The sequence below is a fragment of the Triticum urartu genome, chromosome 4A, assembly GCF_056163025.1.
Source record: "Triticum urartu cultivar PI428250 chromosome 4A, HENAU_Tu73, whole genome shotgun sequence".
In the NCBI taxonomy this organism is placed as follows: domain Eukaryota; kingdom Viridiplantae; phylum Streptophyta; class Magnoliopsida; order Poales; family Poaceae; genus Triticum; species Triticum urartu.
Window position 1 is genome coordinate 459,760,720 of NC_141876.1, and position 16,945 is coordinate 459,777,664.

At 48.4% G+C, this 16,945-nt stretch overlaps 1 protein-coding gene across 1 annotated transcript; it reads right to left on the reverse strand.

Moving 5' to 3' along the window:
- Positions 1–239: 239 nt before the first annotated feature.
- LOC147976161 (uncharacterized) lies at positions 240–1,079 on the reverse strand. Its single transcript, XM_087520753.1, has 2 exons — positions 881–1,079; positions 240–790 (listed from the first exon to the last, which is right to left on the reverse strand). Exons 1-2 carry the CDS (start codon positions 1,077–1,079, stop codon positions 240–242), a joined length of 750 nt encoding a protein of 249 aa, XP_087376879.1.
- Between the last annotated feature and the right edge of the window lie 15,866 nt (positions 1,080–16,945).

Consider the following 16,945-nt stretch of genomic DNA (forward strand, 5'->3'; position numbering starts at 1 on the left):
TCGAATGGCCAAGAGGGAATGGTAGGGTGACGAGGGACTGGCGGCCTATGCTTGAAATCACCATGAACTTGACAGTTGTGGCACGATCTAGCCACCCGAAGGCAGTCTGACATAATGTCGGGCCAGTAGTATCCTGCTATACGTATACTATGATACATCTTGGCCCCTCCTTGGTGCCCGCCGCAGACTCCATGATGCATCTCCTGTAGGATCTTGCCGGCTTCTCTTCGGTTGATGCATCAAAGTAGGACCTCCTGCCCATGCGAATGCCTATATAGGACACCTGCTTCAAAAAGGTAGAAAGGAAGTCGTCGTTGTAGTTGGCGCCTCATGACAGGATCGTCGGGGAGGCTCCCATGCTTGAAGTAGTCGAGGAATGGTTGCAGCCACTCGCCCTCCTCTATGGCATTTGTCATGACGGTATTGACTTCGTACTCTGCCGGGATGAGCTCCAAAACAGCCGGGAGTAGCCACCTTTCTTCCACGTTCACCTGCATTGTTTTATTATCTGGGAGCACCAACGTCGCTGCTAGTTTCGCCAAGGCATCAGCAGGTGCATTCCTACTTCGCGGGACATGGAGCACTTCAAGATGTTGAAATTTTTCCATTAGATTCCGGGCCACGGAATAGTACGTCACCAGTTCAGGCTTGCGAACCTCATAGATGTTGTTGACTTGACGAATGATGAGTTGAGAGTCTCCATAAGCCCGCAAGGAACAAACCTCCATGGAGAGCGCCAAGAGGAGGCCGAAGATGAGCGCCTCGTACTCTGCTTCGTTGTTGGAGCATTCTTCTTTGAGGAGGGAAAATGAGTGATACATCACCCCTCCTTGTGGCGTCTTGAACACCAAACCTGCACCGGCTCTTCACCTTGGGGTACCATCGGGGTCAGCATCCATGCGGGAGGCACCGTCAAAGTAAAGCTCCCATGACACGTCGAGGTTGACATTGAAAACCTCCTCGTCAGGGAGGTCCGTGACTAGAGGTGAGTCATCTGGAATTGGGTGCGCGGCGAGAAACTCCGCCAAGGCTTGACCCTTGATTGCTTTTTGAGGCACAAAGGTGATGTCAAACTCCATCATGATAAGTGCCCATTTTCCAAGTCACCCAATGAGCGCGGGCTGACTTAAAACGTACCTCACGGGGTCCGCCCTTGCGACGAGCTGGACTTCATGCTTCAACGTGTAGTGCCTGAGCTTCTTCAAAGCAAAGATTAGGGCCAAGCACAACTTCTCTATAGAAGAGTAGTTTCACTCAGCCCCCACCATGGTGCGGCTCAAGTAATAACACGCCACCACCTTCCCTTCATCATTGTTTTGGGCGAACAAAGCGCCTATCGAAGTAGGTTGCGCTACAATGTATAGAATGAGTGGGCGCCCCTTCACAGGAGCTGCCAAGACAGGTGGATTAAGGAGGTACCTTTTTATTTCATCAAATCCGCGTTGGCATACTTCATCCCACACGAATGGATCTCCTTTCTTCATGAGGCTCGAGAAGGGCTGGATGCGTCCGGAGAGGTTGGAGATGAAACGCCTGATGTTGTTGGGGATCGTAGCAGAAATTTAAAATTTTCTATGCATCACCAAGATCAATCTATGGAGTAATATAGCAATGAGGGGAAGGAGAGTGCATCTACATACCCTTGTAGATCGCTAAGCGGAAGCGTTGCAAGAACGCGGATGAAGGAGTCGTACTCGTAGCGATTCAGATCGCAGTTGATTCCGATCTAAGCGTCGAACCACGGCGCCTTCGCGTTCAACACATGTGCAGCCCGGTGACGTCTCCTACGCCTTGATCCAGCAAGGGGAGAAGGAGAGGTTGGGGAAGACTCCATCTAGCAGTAGCACGACTGCATGGTGGTGAAGGAGGAGTGTGGCAATCCTGCAGGGCTTCGCCAAGCACCGCGGGAGAAGAGGAGGACTTGGGAGAGGGGGAGGGTTGCCCCAGAACTTGGGGTGCGGCTACCCTCCCATCCCCCACATATATATAGGGGCAAGGGAGAGGGGGGCCGGCCCCCTCAGATCCAATCTGAGGAGGGGGCGGCGGCCAGGGGGGTTGCCTTGCCCCCTAAGGCAAGGGGGGCGCCCCCCCTTTAGGGTTCCCCCAAACCCTAGGCGCATGGTCCCTAGGGGGGAGGCACCCAGCCCACTAAGGGGCTGGTCCCTCTCCACACACAGCCCATAGGGCCCTCCGGGGCAGGTGGACCCTCCCGGTGGACCCCCGGAACCCCTCTAGTGGTCCCGGTACAATACCGATAACCCCCCGAATTATTCCGGTGACCGTATGATGACTTCCCATATATAAATCTTTACCTCCGGACCATTCCGGAACTCCTCGTGATGTCCGGGGTCTCATCCGGGACTCCGAACAACATTCGGTGACCACGTACATACTTTCCCTATAACCCTAGCGTCATCGAACCTTAAGTGTGTAGACCCTACAGGTTCGGGAGTCATGCAGACATGGCCGAGACAACTCTCCGGTCAATAACCAACAGGGGGATCTAGATACCCATGTTGGCTCCCACATGCTCCACGATGATCTCATCGGATGAACCACGATGTCAAGGATTCAATCAATCCCGTATACAATTCCCTTTGTCCATCGGTACGATACTTGCCCGAGATTCGATCATCGGTATCCCGATACCTTGTTCAATCTCGTTACCGGCAAGTCTCTTTACTCGTTCGGTAACACATCATCCCGTGATCAACTCCTTGGTCACATTGTGCACATTATGATGATGTCCTACCGAGTGGGCCCAGAGATACCTCTCCGTTTACACGGAGTGACAAATCCCAGTCTCGATTTGTGCCAACCCAACAGACACTTTTGAAGATACCTGTAGTGTACCTTTATAGCCACCCAGTTACATTGTGACGCTTGGTACACCCAAAGCATTCCTACGGTATTCGGGAGTTGCACAATCTCAGGGTCTAAGGAAATGATACTTGACATTAGAAAAGCTTTAGCATACGAACTACACGATCTTTGTGCTAGGCTTAGGATTGGGTCTTGTCCATCACATCATTCTCCTAATGATGTGATCCCGTTATCGACGACATCCAATGTCCATGGTCAGGAAACCGTAACCATCTATTGATCAACGAGCTAGTCAACTAGAGGCTTACTAGGGACATGGTGTTGTCTATGTATCCACACATGTATCTGAGTTTCCTATCAATACAATTCTAGCATGGATAATAAACGATTATCATGAACAATGAAATATAATATAATAATAACTAATTTATTATTGCCTCTAGGGCATATTTCCAATAGTCTCCCACTTGCACTAGAGTCAATAATCTAGTTCACATCGCCATGTGATTAACACTCACAGGTCACATCGCCATGTGACCAACATCCAAGAGTCTACTAGACTCAATGATCTAGTTCACATCACTACGTGATAAACACTCAAAGAGTTCTGGGTTTGATCATGTTATTCTTGTGAGAGAGGTTGTAGTCAACGGGTCTTACCATATTCAGATCCCTATGTATTTCGCAAAACTTTATGTCATATCATAGATGTTGCTACCACGTTCCACTTGGAGCTATTCCAAATTGTTGCTCCATTATACGTATCCGGTATCTCTACTCAGAGCTATCCGGATAGGTGTTAAGCTTGCATCAACGTAACTCTTTACGTCGAACTCTTTATCACCTCCATAACCGAGAAACATTTCCTTATTCCTCTAAGGATAATTTTGACCGCTATCTGGTGATCCAGTCCTAGATCACCTTTGTACCCTCTTTCCAGACATGTGCCAAGGCACACATCAGGTGCGATACTCAGCATGGCATACGGTATAGGGCCTATGACAAGAGCATAGGGGACGACCTTCGTCCTTCCTCTTTCTTCTGCCGTGGTCAATCTTTGAGTCTTACTCAACTTCACACCTTACAACTCAGGCAAGAACCCCTTCTTTGACTGATCTATTTTGAACTCCTTCAAAAACATGTCAAGGTGTGTGTTCTTTGAAAGCACCATCAGGCGTCTTGATCTATCTCTATAGATCTTGATGCCCAATATGTAAGAAGCTTTATCCAGGTCTTTGTAACACCTCGGATGTAACTTTCCCAATTTGTACTCCAATTCTTGCCGTTTCCGGCGTTAAGTTAATTTATTATCTCGGGTTCGGGTCTTTGTCTCCGTGTGTTGTTATTGCTGTCATGCATCTCATATCATGTCATCATGTGCATTGCATTTGCATACGTGTTCATCTCATGCATTCGAGCTTTTTCCCCGTTGTCCGTTTTGCATTCCGGCGTTTCATTCTCCTCCGGTGGTCATTTCTACCTTTCTTTCGTGTGTGGGGATTAAACATTTCGGGATTGGACCGAGACTTGCCAAGCGGCCTTGGTTTACTACCGGTAGACCGCCTGTCAAGTTTCATATCATTTGGACTTCATTTGATACTCCAACGGTTAACCGAGGGACCGAAAAGGCCTCGTGTGTGTTGCAGCCCAACACCCCTCCAATTTGGCCCAAAATCTACCTAAGTCTTCTCCATCATCTAGAGCGTTCGATCACGATCGCGTGGCCGAAAACTGCACCTCTTTTGGACTCTCCTAGCTCCCACTATGCCTATTTAAAGACCCCTTCCCCGAAATCCGGATCTCCCTCTCTGAAACCCTAAAATTCCCTCGCGCCGCCGCCGGACACGTCCGTCTTGGGCGGACAAAGCCGGCCGCCGCCGGCCGCGCCAACCACGTCCTGCCACGTGGCGCCGCCGTCCCACCCCGCCGCCGCGGCCCGGGAGGCCCGTCCCCGGCCCCCGAGGCCCAGATCCAGCGCCGCCCGTGCCTCTCCCTCGCCTCCACGCCGCGCCGCCCGCGCCGGCGAGGTCCTCCACCGCCGCCGCCCCACTCCAACTCTGGCGGCCGAGCTCGCCTCCGCCCGCCGATGAGCCGCCGCCGCACGCCGCCGCCTCGGCCGCTGCGGGCCGTACGCCTCCACCGCCCGCCGCGAGCCGCCCCGGCCATCGCCGGCCCCAGGCCGCGCCGCTCCGGCCTCCTCCTGCCTCGCCGATGCAGGCCGCCGCCTCCTCCGTCCTCGCCGACCTCGGATCCGCCGCCGTGAACAGTGCGTGCGCGAGATCTAGATCGGGATGAACAGAAAACCCCAATCTGGAGGTTGAATTTTCTCTAAGTCCCGAAATTCTCAGATCCAAGTGCCCCTGTTCATGGCCTTGTAACTTTGCATCCGTAGCTCCGATTCATGCATATAGCATATCAAAATGTTCATCTCAGAGAGTACATCATTTCATTCCATTGCATCATTTTCATTTGAGCTCATCTTGATACCCGAAATGCTGTTAGAAGAGGGCTACTTGAGTTAATTGTCAGATCTGTTACTCCGTTTAGCACTTTTGTCATTTTTGCCATGATTAATGTGTGCATGATATGCCCGTGAGTTCTTCATATGTTTTGTTAAGGGTTTTGTCATCTATCCAGAGGTGCAACCCATGTATTTTTGTGATGTGTGTGGTGACTAGTGCAAGCTTGCAAAGTGGTGCACTTAGTAATTCTGTTTTCAGGGACTTAGCATTTCCACTAAGTCCTTGAGCTGTTTATCTCATGTTGTCATATGTTCATGTTGTTTCCTAGTGATCCGTGCCTATTTTGAGGATGATCAGTAAGGATGTTTTGTTAATATTTTAGTACTCTATCCATCAATGTCTTTGTTTGCAATTATGGAGCACCCTAGCTTGAGTCAATCGAGCTCTACTTTTGCTACTTTGTGAATCTGGGCAGATTGTCAACTTGTTTGCAATTTTGCCGGTGATGTTGTAGTTGATCCGTGCATGCTATGCTATTGTTCTTGCCATGTCTACCTTGAATTTTGTGCCTTCGTGATGGTTGTATGCTTGCCTTTCCATGACTTGCTCTGTAGTGAGTGCATCGAGCTCGTAAACATGCCTACTTGAGTTATGTTTCAGCATGTGTCAGTTTTCACTAAGTCTGATAACTGATTATGTTTTTGCTATGTTCACATGCTTGCATTTATATTTTCTGATCCCTTTTGGCTCAAGGTCACTAAGGGACTTTTGTTAAGCTCTTTGAGTATCTCCATGCCATGCTTTACTTTGCCATGTTCAGATCCTGTAGCATATAGTTTTGTTGCTCCAAAGAGGGCTACCTGATCTGAAATTCCAACCAAGTATTAATTTCACCAAGTCTGAGATCTGTTTGCCATATGCATTTTTGCCATGCTTGTTTGAACCTGTTAATGGATGAATTGGCCATATCTCAGTGCTAGACTTTTGTTAAGCATCTTGTGTGCATCCCTGCCATGTATTTTGTTGCCATGTTTGGGTGCTGTAGCATGTTCATCTCATTGCATTTAGATGGCTACTTGCTGTAAATCGCAGACCCGTGTCATTTTTGAATCGCTTGCCATTTCCAAACCGTAACTCTGATTCCGGCGTTCTTTATATCGTTTTCAAGCAATTTCATCTCATTTTTCCAGTGGCACACTTAGTTTTCCAAGTTGAGGCCAGGCTCATGCATTTCCTGTCATATCTTGCATTTCGCATCCCGCATCGCATCCCGCATAGCATACCATCTTTGCATTGCGTTGTTTGAGTTTGCACATGGTTGATTGTTGTAACACCCTCGATGCGACTATAGCTCCCACGTGTCGAGGCACGACTTAGAGACATAATCGCATTGAAGGCATATGTCGCAAGTTAGGCAATCTTCACAACATCCCATGTAATAATAATAAAAGGGGAGATAACATAGTTGGCTTACACTCGCCACGTCAATCAAGTAGATAAATAACATTACATCATCCAAACACTCATGGCCCGACTACGGCGCCAAAATAAAAGAGAACTCAACATGCGACAACGGTCCCGTTCACCCCTAACTGGGCACCACTACTGATCGTTGGGAAAGGAAACATAGTATCGTTGAGAGTCTTCGTCGAACTCCCACTTGAGCTCATACGCGTCTCCTGGAGCGGAATCATCAGGCCCTGCATCTGGTGTAATAGTAATCTGTGAGCCACGGGGACTCAGCAATCTCGCACCCTCGCGATCAAGACTATTTAAGCTTATAGGTAAGGCAAGGTAAAATATGAGTGGAGCTGCAGCAAGCGACTAGCAAGTATGGTGGCTAACTTATTCACAAAAGAGAGCGAGAAGAGGAGGCAAAGCACGAGCGAGAAACTAGAGAGCAACCTGCGCAAACATTACTCCAACACTGTGTCCACTTCCCGGACTCCGCCGAGAAGAGGCCATCACGGTAACACACTCGGTTGATTCATTTTAGTTGAGTTAAGGTTCAAGTTATCTACAACCGGACATTAACAAATTCCCATCTGCCCATAACCGCGGGCACGGCTTTCGAAAGTTCAATCCCTGCAGGGGAGTCCCAACTTAGCCCATGACAAGTTCTCACGGTCAACGAAGGAATAGACCTCCTCCCAAGAGGTTCCGATCAGACTCGGTATCTCGGTAACTCAAGACACTTCGACAGGTTAAAACAAGACCAGCAACACCGCCCGAATGTGCCGACAAATCCCGATAGGAGCTGCACATATCTCTTTCTCAGGGCACACTCAGATAAGCAATCCGTACAACTAAAAACCAGCCCTCGAGTTTCCCCGAGGTGGCGCTGCAAGGGGCTCTAGTTTGGACCAACACTCAGAGGAGCACTGGCCCGGGGGGTTAAAATAAGATGACCCTTGAGTCTGCAGAACCCAAGGGAAAGAAAAGGCTAGGTGGCAAATGGTACGACCAATGTTGGGCATTGCTGGAAAAGCTTTAATCAAGGCGAAATATCAAGGGGTTCCCATTATAACCCAACCGCGTAAGGAACGCAAGAATCCGGGAACATAACACTGATATGACGGAAACTAGGGCGGCAAGAGTGGAACAAAACACTAGGCGAGAGGCCGAGCCTTCCACCCTTTACCAAGTATATAGGTGCATTAAGATAACATGGCAATATAATGATATCCCAACAAGTAAATAAAAGATGTTCCAATAGGGAACGGCCTCCAATCTTCACCTGCAACTAGCAACGCTATAAGAGGGGATGCGCAAAGCAGTAACACGGTTTGCTAGGACAAAGGTGGGTTAGAGGTTTGACATGGCAATTTGGGAGGCTTGCAAGATATGACAGGAAATGCATGAACCTGGCCTCAACTTGGAATTCCAAGTGTGCCACTGGAAAGATGAGATGAAATCGCTTGAAAATGATATAAAGAACGCCGGAATCAGAGTTACGGTTTGCAAATGGCAGGCGATTCAAAAATGACACCGGTCTGCGATTTACAGCAAGTAGGCATCTAAATGCAATGAAATGAACATGCTACAGCGCCCAAACATGACAACAAAATACATGGCAGGGATGCACACAAGTTGCTTAACAACAGTCTAGCACTGAGCTACGGCCAATTCATCCATTAGGAGGTTCAAACAAGCATGGCAAAAACGCAAATGGTAAAACAGATCTCAGACTTAGTGAAATTAACACTTGTCTGGAATTTCAGATCATATAGCCCTCTTCGGAGCAACAAAACAACATGCTACAGGACCTGACCATGACAAAGAAAGACATTGCATGGAGCTACTCAACAAGCTTAACAAAAATCCCTTAGTGACCTTGAGCCAAAAGGGATCACAAAATATATACTAACAAGCACACGAACATAGAAAAAACATAATCAGTTTTTAGACTTAGTGAAAACTGGGACATGCTGAAACATAACTCACGAAGGCATGTTTACGAGCTCGATGCACTCACTACGGTGCAAGTCATGGAAATACAAGCATACACCCATAAATAAGGCACAAAACACAAGCTAGACATGGCACGAACAATAGCATAGCATGCACGGACCAATTATAATAACATCGGCAAAATCGCAAACAAGTTGACGATCTGCCCAGATTCACCACGAAGCAAAAGTAGAGCTCGATTGACTCAATCTAGGGTGCTCCATAATTGAAAACAAAGATATGGATGGATAGAGCACTACAAGATTAACAAAACTTCCTTACTGATCATCCTCAAAAGAGGCACGGATCACTTGAAAACAACAAGAACATATGGCATCATGAACTAAACAATCCCAGGACTTAGTGAAATCACTAAGTCCCTGAAAACAGAATTAGCAAGTGCACCACTTTGCAAGCTTGCACAAGTCACCACGCACATCCTAAAAATACATGGGTTGCACCTCTGGATAGATGACAAAACCTTTAACAAAACATATGAAGAACTCACGGGCATATCATGCACACACTAATCATGGCAAAAATGACAAAAGTGCTAAACGGAGTAACAGATCTGACAATTAACTCAAGTAGCCCTCTTCTAACAGCATTTCGAGCATCAAGATGAGCTCAAATGAAAATGATGCAATGGAATGAAATGATGTACTCTCTAAGATGAACATTTTTGTATGCTATATGCCCAAATCGGGGCTACGGATGCAAAGTTACGGGGCCCCGAACAGAGGCATATGGATCAAGAATTTCGGGACTTAGTAAAAAAATCAACCTCTCCTAGGGTTTACTGTAGCTGCGAACCGGATCGGATCTTGCGCACTGTTCACCGGCGGATCCGGCGCTCGCCGGCGGGCTGGCGTGGAGGAGGCGGCTGGGGTGGTCGCCGGCGGCGGGCGGCGGGGCCGGGAGGCGGTGGCGGGCGGCGCGGCCGGCTCGGCCTGGGGCGGCGCGGCGGGCTCGGCCGGCGATGGCGGCGCGGCGAGCTCGGCCGGCGAGGGCGAGCTGCGGCGGCGCGGCGGAGGGGCGGCGCCGGGCTGGAGGAGGGAGGTGGCGCGGGGCGCGGACCGGGAGGCGGCGCGGGAGGGCCGGGCGCTGGGCGCACGTGGCGCGTGCTGAGAGGGTGCGGGCGGCGGCGAACGTTGTCCGGCCCGCTCCGGACACGTTCGGCGGCGGCGGATCTGGGATTTTTAGGGTTAGGAGGGAGAGGATCCGCGAATTTGGAATGGGGGTGTATATATAGGCATAGGAGGAGCTAGGAGAGTCCAAATGAGGTGCGGTTTTCGGCCACGCGATCGTGATCGAACGCTCTAGGACATGGAGCAGAGTTTGGTGGGTTTTGGGCCAAATTGGAGGGGTGTTGGGCTGCAACACACACGAGGCCTTTTCGGTCCCTCGGTTAACCGTTGGAGTATCAAACGAAGTCCAAATGGTACGAAACTTGACAGGCGGTCTACCGGTAGTAAACCAAGGCCGCTTGGCAAGTATCGGTCCAACCCGGAAATGTTTAATCCCCACACATGAAAGAAAGCTAGAAATGGCCACCGAAGGAGAACGAAGCGCCGGAATGCAAAACGGACAATGGGGAAAATGCTCGAATGCATGAGATGAACACGTATGCAAATGCAATGCACATGATGACATGATATGAGATGCATGACAATGACAACAACACACGGAGGCAAAACCCAAACCCGAGAAAATAAAATAACTTAACGCCGGAAACGGCAAGAGTTGGAGTACAAATAGGGAAATTTACATCCGGGGTGTTACAACACTCCACCACTACGAAAGGATCTCATCCCGAGATCTAGGACTGAAAGAACGCAGGGTACTCAAAACGGAGGTGATCCTCGCGTTCCCAGGTAGCTTCACGGTCGGAATGGTGTGACCACTTGACTTTGAGAAATTTGATTGACTTGTTGCGAGTCTTGCGTTCAGTCTTTTCAAGAATAGCAACTGGGTGCTCACGATAAGAGAGATCTTCTTGGAGCTCAATGTCCTCGAAGTTGACGGTGCGGTCAGGAGTCTTGAAGCACTTTCGAAGCTGAGAGACATGGAACACATCATGAACATTTGCAAAGTTTGCAGGAAGCTCGAGTTGATAGGCGAGTTCGCCTCTCTTGCTGACAATCTTGAAAGGTCCCACGTATCTAGGGGCAAGCTTCCCTTTGATACCGAAGCGATGAGTACCTTTCATAGGAGAGACGCGGAGGTAAACATAATCTCCGATCTCGAAAGCCAAATCATGGTGCTTACTATCATAGTAGCTCTTCTGGCGGGATTGGGCTGCTTTGAGGTTATCACGAATGACTTTGCACATTTCTTCTGCTTCTGTGATTAAGTCATTACCCAAAAGCTGACGTTCACCGGTTTGAGACCAGTTGAGAGGGGTACGACACTTCCTTCCATACAGAATTTCAAAAGGGGCCTTGCCCGAACTTGCTTGAAAACTATTGTTGTAGGAGAATTCAGCATAAGGAAGACAATCCTCCCACTTCATGCCGAAGGAGATCACACAAGCCCTGAGCATATCTTCAAGAATCTGGTTGACACGCTCGACTTGACTGCTTGTTTGAGGATGGAAAGCTGTGCTGAAGCGGATGTTGGTGCCCATGGCCTTCTGGAAAGAATCCCAAAACTTCGAGGTAAAGATGCTGCCACGGTCTGAAGAGATCACTTGAGGAATACCGTGCAGAGAGACAATACGAGAGGTATAGAGTTCCGCCAATTGAGCTGCAGTGATCGACTCTTTGATAGGCAGAAAATGAGCCACTTTGGTGAGTTTGTCGATGACAACAAATATAGCATCATTGCCATGCTTGGACTTTGGAAACCCAGTCACGAAGTCCATCTCAATGTGGTCAAACTTCCATTCTGGAATAGCAAGAGGTTGGAGGAGACCAGCTGGCCTTTGGTGTTCTGCCTTCACTCTTCTGCAGACATCACATTCATTCACGAATTGAGCGATCTCGCGCTTCATTCGAGTCCACCAATAAGCTTGCTTGAGGTCCTGATACATCTTCGTGCTCCCAGGGTGGATGGAGAGGAGAGAATTGTGAGCCTCGTTCATGATCACTTTACGGAGGTCACCTTCGGGTACAACGATACGATCCTCGAAGAAGAGAGTGTCCTTGTCATCAAGGCGGTAGCACTTGTACTTGGACTGACTCTTGGCAATCCCAATCTTCACCTTTTTCACCATAGCATCAAGAAGCTGGGCTTGGCGAATCTGGTCTTCTAAGGTAGGAGAGACTTGAAGGTTGGCGAGGAAACCTTGAGGAACAACTTGCAGATTAAGCTTGCGGAAAGCTTCACAAATCTCGGGTTGATAAGGCTTAAGAATCAGACTGTTGCAGTAGGCCTTTCTGCTCAAAGCGTCAGCAATCACATTGGCCTTGCCTGGAGTATACTCAATACTCGGATTATACTCTTGAATCATTTCGACCCAACGAGTTTGCCTGAGGTTGAGATTAGGCTGAGTGAAGATGTACTTGAGACCCTTGTGATCAGTGAAAATGTCCACTTTTATTCCCAAAAGAAGATGTCTCCAAGTCAAAAGATCATGCACAACTGCCGCCAACTCAAGATCATGAGTGGGGTAGTTCTTCTCATTAGGCTTCAACTGGCGAGATGTATAAGCAACAAATTTCTTCTCTTGCATCAATACTGCGCCAAGACCTTGGAGAGAGGCATCACAAAAAACCTCGTACGGCTTGGATTCATCAGGCGGAGTCAAAACTGGAGCAGTGATCAACTTCTCTTTCAAAGTGTTGAAAGCAATATCACACTCCGGAGACCAAACGTACTTGACGTGCTTCTGAAGAAGATTTGAGAGAGGCTTCGCGATCTTAGAAAAGTTTTCAATAAATATTCGGCAATAGCTTGCGAGACCAAGAAAACTGCGGAGTTGCTTCACGTTCTGAGGAGGTTCCCAATTCACAATTGCAGACACCTTCTCAGGATTCACGGCAATGCCCTTGGCAGAGATGATATGACCAAGATAAAGAACCTCATCGAGCCAAAATTCGCACTTGGAGAACTTGGCGTAGAACTTGTGTTCCCTGAGCTTATCGAGTACCAAACGCAAGTGCTTGGCATGATCTTCCTTGTTCTTCGAGAAAACCAGAATGTCGTCGAGATAGACCAAAACGAAGTCATTGGTGTAGGCATTGAAGATGAAGTTCATCATGCGAGAGAACGTCGGAGGAGCGTTGGCGAGGCCAAAAGACATGACAGTGTATTCATATGAACCAAAGCTTGTTCTGAATGCTGTCTTGGGAATATCTTCTTCACGTATGCGAATCTGGTGATAACCCATACGGAGATCAAGCTTGGAGAATACTTGGGCACCTTTGAGTTGTTCGAATAGCTCATTGATGTTGGGAAGTGGGTATTTGTTCTTGATGGTCTTCTTGTTCACTGGACGGTAATCAACACAAAGTCGGTCCGTTCCATCCTTCTTCTTCACAAAAAGAACACCACAACCCCACGGAGAAGAACTAGGCCGGATGAGACCCATTCGTTCTTGCTCATCGAGTTGCTTCTTCAGCTCCTTCAACTCTTCAGGTCCGAGCTTGTAAGGACGCTTGCATACAGGTTCCGTGCCAGGCTCAAGATCAATAACGAATTCAACTGGCCGGTGCGGAGGCATTCCTGGGAGCTCTTCTGAAAAGACGTCTTGATATTCGCAAACGACTGGAATTTGAGAGATGGCATCCAATTCACCCTTCTCATTGAGAGAAAACAGATGGATAGAATCATCCCGAGCGGCAAAGACAATTACATCCTCAGACGAATGAGTCAATTGAATCTGCGTGGCTGCACAATCAAGCTGAGCCTTGTGTTGGGGAACGTTGCAGAAAACAAAAATTTTCCTACGGTTTCACCAAGATCCATCTATGAGTTCATCTAGCAACGAGTAATCGGATGCATCTACATACCTTTGTAGATCGCGAGCGGAAGCGTTCAAAGAACGGGGATGAGGTAGTCGTACACGACGTGATCCAAATCACCGGAGATCCTAGCACCGAACGGACGGCACCTCCGCGTTCAACACACGTACGGTCAGCGTAACGTCTCCTTCTTCTTGATCTAGCAAGGGGGAAGGAGAGGTTGAGGAAGATGGCTCCAGCAGCAGCACGACGGCGTGGTGGTGATGGAGCTGCAGTACTCCGTCAGGGCTTCGCCAAGCACTATGGAGGAGGAGGTGTTGGAGAGGGAGAAGGAGGCAACCAAAGGCGTGGCTCAAAAAGCCCTCCTTCCCCACTATATATAGGAGGGCCTAGGGGGGGGGGCGCCGGCCCTAGGAGATCCAATCTCCTAGGGGGGCGGCGGCCAAGGGAGGTTTCCCTCCCCCCCAAGGCACCTAGCGGTGCCTTCCACTTGCGGGACTTCCCCTTTTGAAACCCTAGGCGCATGGGCCTCTTGGGGCTGGTGCCCTTGGCCCATGTAGGCCAAGAGGCACCTCCTACAGCCCATGTGGCCCCCCGGGGCAGGTGGCCCCACCCGGTGGGCCCCCGGGACCCTTCCGGTGGTCCCGGTACAATACCGATGACCCCGGAACTTGTCCCGATGGCCGAAATAGGACTTCCCATATATAAATCTTTACCTCCGGACCATTCCGGATCTCCTCGTGACATCTGGGATCTCATCCGGGACTCCGAACAACATTCGGGTTACTGCATATACATATCCCTATAACCCTAGCGTCACCGAACCTTAAGTGTGTAGACCCTACGGGTTCGGGAGACATGTAGACATGACCGAGATCGCTCTCCGATCAATAACTAACAGCCGGATCTGGATACCCATGTTGGCTCCCACATGCTCCTCGATGATCTCATCGGATGAACCACGATGTCGAGGATTCAAGCAACCCCGTATACAATTCCCTTTGTCAATCGGTATGTTACTTGCCCGAGATTCGATCGTCGGTATCCCAATACCTCGTTCAATCTCGTTACCGGCAAGTCACTTTACTCGTACCGTAATGCATGATCCCGTGACCAGACACTTGGTCACTTTGAGCTCATTATGATGATGCATTACCGAGTGGGCCCAGTGATACCTCTCCGTCATACGGAGTGACAAATCCCAGTCTTGATTCGTGTCAACCCAACAGACACTTTTGGAGATACCCGTAGTATACCTTTATAGTCACCCAGTTACGTTGTGACGTTTGGTACACCCAAAGCACTCCTACGGTATCCGGGAGTTACACGATCTCATGGTCTAAGGAAAAGATACTTGACATTGGAAAACTCTAGCAAACGAACTATACGATCTTATGTTGTGTTTAGGATTGGGTCTTATCCATCACATCATTGTCCAAATGATGTGATCTCGTTATCAATGACATCCAATGTCCATAGTCAGGAAACCATGACTATCTATTGATCAATGAGCTAGTCAACTAGAGGCTTACTAGGGACATGTTGGTGTCTGTTATTCACACATGTATTACGATTTCCGGATAATACAATTATAGCATGAATAAAGAAAATTATCATGAACAAGGAAATATAATAATAATGCTTTTATTATTGCCTCTAGGGCATATTTCCAACAGTCTCCCACTTGCACTAGAGTCAATAATCTAGTTACATTGTGATGAATCGAACACCCATGGAATTCTGGTGTTGATCATGTTTTGCTCTTGGGAGAGGTTTAGTCAACGGATCTACTACATTGAGGTCCGTATGTACTTTACAAATATCTATGTCCCCATCTTGAACATTTTCACGAATGGAGTTGAAGCGACGCTTGATGTGCCTTGTCTTCTGGTGAAACCTGGGCTCCTTGGCAAGTGCAATAGCTCCAGTGTTGTCATAGAAGAGTTTGATTGGCCCCGACGCATTGGGTATGACTCCTAGGTCGGTGATGAACTCCTTCACCCAAATTGCTTCATGTGCTGCCTCCGAGGCTGCCATGTGCTCCGCTTCACATGTAGATCCCGCCACGACGCTCTACTTGCAACTGCACCAGCTTACTGCCCCACCATTCAAAATATACACGTATCCGGTTTGTGACTTAGAGTCATCCAGATCTGTGTCGAAGCTAGCATCGACGTAACCCTTTACGACGAGCTCTTCGTCACCTCCATAAACGAGAAACATTTCCTTGGTCCTTTTCAGGTACTTCAGGATATTCTTGACCGCTGTCCAGTGTTCCTTGCCGGGATTACTTTGGTACCTTCCTACCAAACTTACGGCAAGGTTTACATCAGGTCTGGTACACAGCATGGCATACATAATAGAACCTATGGCTGAGGCATAGGGGATGACACTCATCTCTTCTATATCTTCTGCCGTGGTTGGACATTGAGCTGAGCTCAATTTCACACCTTGCAACACAGGCAAGAACCCCTTCTTAGACTGATCCATATTGAACTTCTTCAATATCTTATCAAGGTATGTGCTTTGTGAAAGACCTATGAGGCGTCTTGATCTATCTCTATAGATCTTGATGCCTAATATATAAGCAGCTTCTCCAAGGTCCTTCATTGAAAAACTCTTATTCAAGTAGGCCTTAATGCTGTCCAAGAGTTCTATATCATTTCCCATCAAAAGTATGTCATCTACATATAATATGAGAAATGCTACAGAGCTCCCACTCACCTTCCTGTAAACGCAGGCTTCTCCATAAGTCTGCGTAAACCCAAACGCTTTGATCATCTCATCAAAGCGAATGTTCCAACTCCGAGATGCTTGCACCAGCCCATAAATCGAGCGTTGGAGCTTGCACACCTTGTTAGCATTCTTAGGATCGACAAAACCTTCCGGCTGCATCATATACAATTCTTCCTTAAGGAAACCATTAAGGAATGCCGTTTTGACATCCATTTGCCATATCTCATAATCATAGAATGCGGCAATTGCTAACATGATTCGGACGGACTTCAGCTTCGCTACCGGTGAGAAAGTCTCATCGTAGTCAACCCCTTGAACTTGTCGATAACCCTTAGAGACAAGCCGAGCTTTATAGATGGTCACATTACCATCCGCGTCTGTCTTCTTCTTAAAGATCCATTTATTTTCTATGGCTCGCCGTTCAATGGGCAAGTCAGTCAAAGTCCATACTTCGTTTTCATACATGGATCCTATCTCGGATTTCATGGCTTCTAGCCATTTGTCGGAATCCGGGCCCGCCATCGCTTCTTCATAGTTCGAAGGTTCACCGTTGTCTAACAACATGATTTC

Coding starts and splice junctions, on each gene's coding strand:
- LOC147976161 (XM_087520753.1), bottom strand. CDS start 1,079: ATGGAGTTTGACATCACCTTTGTGCCTCAAAAAGCAATCAAGGGTCAA. Junction 791..880: donor CATGGATGCTGACCCCGATG/GTACCCCAAGGT, acceptor TCCTCAAAGAAG/AATGCTCCAACAACGAAGCA.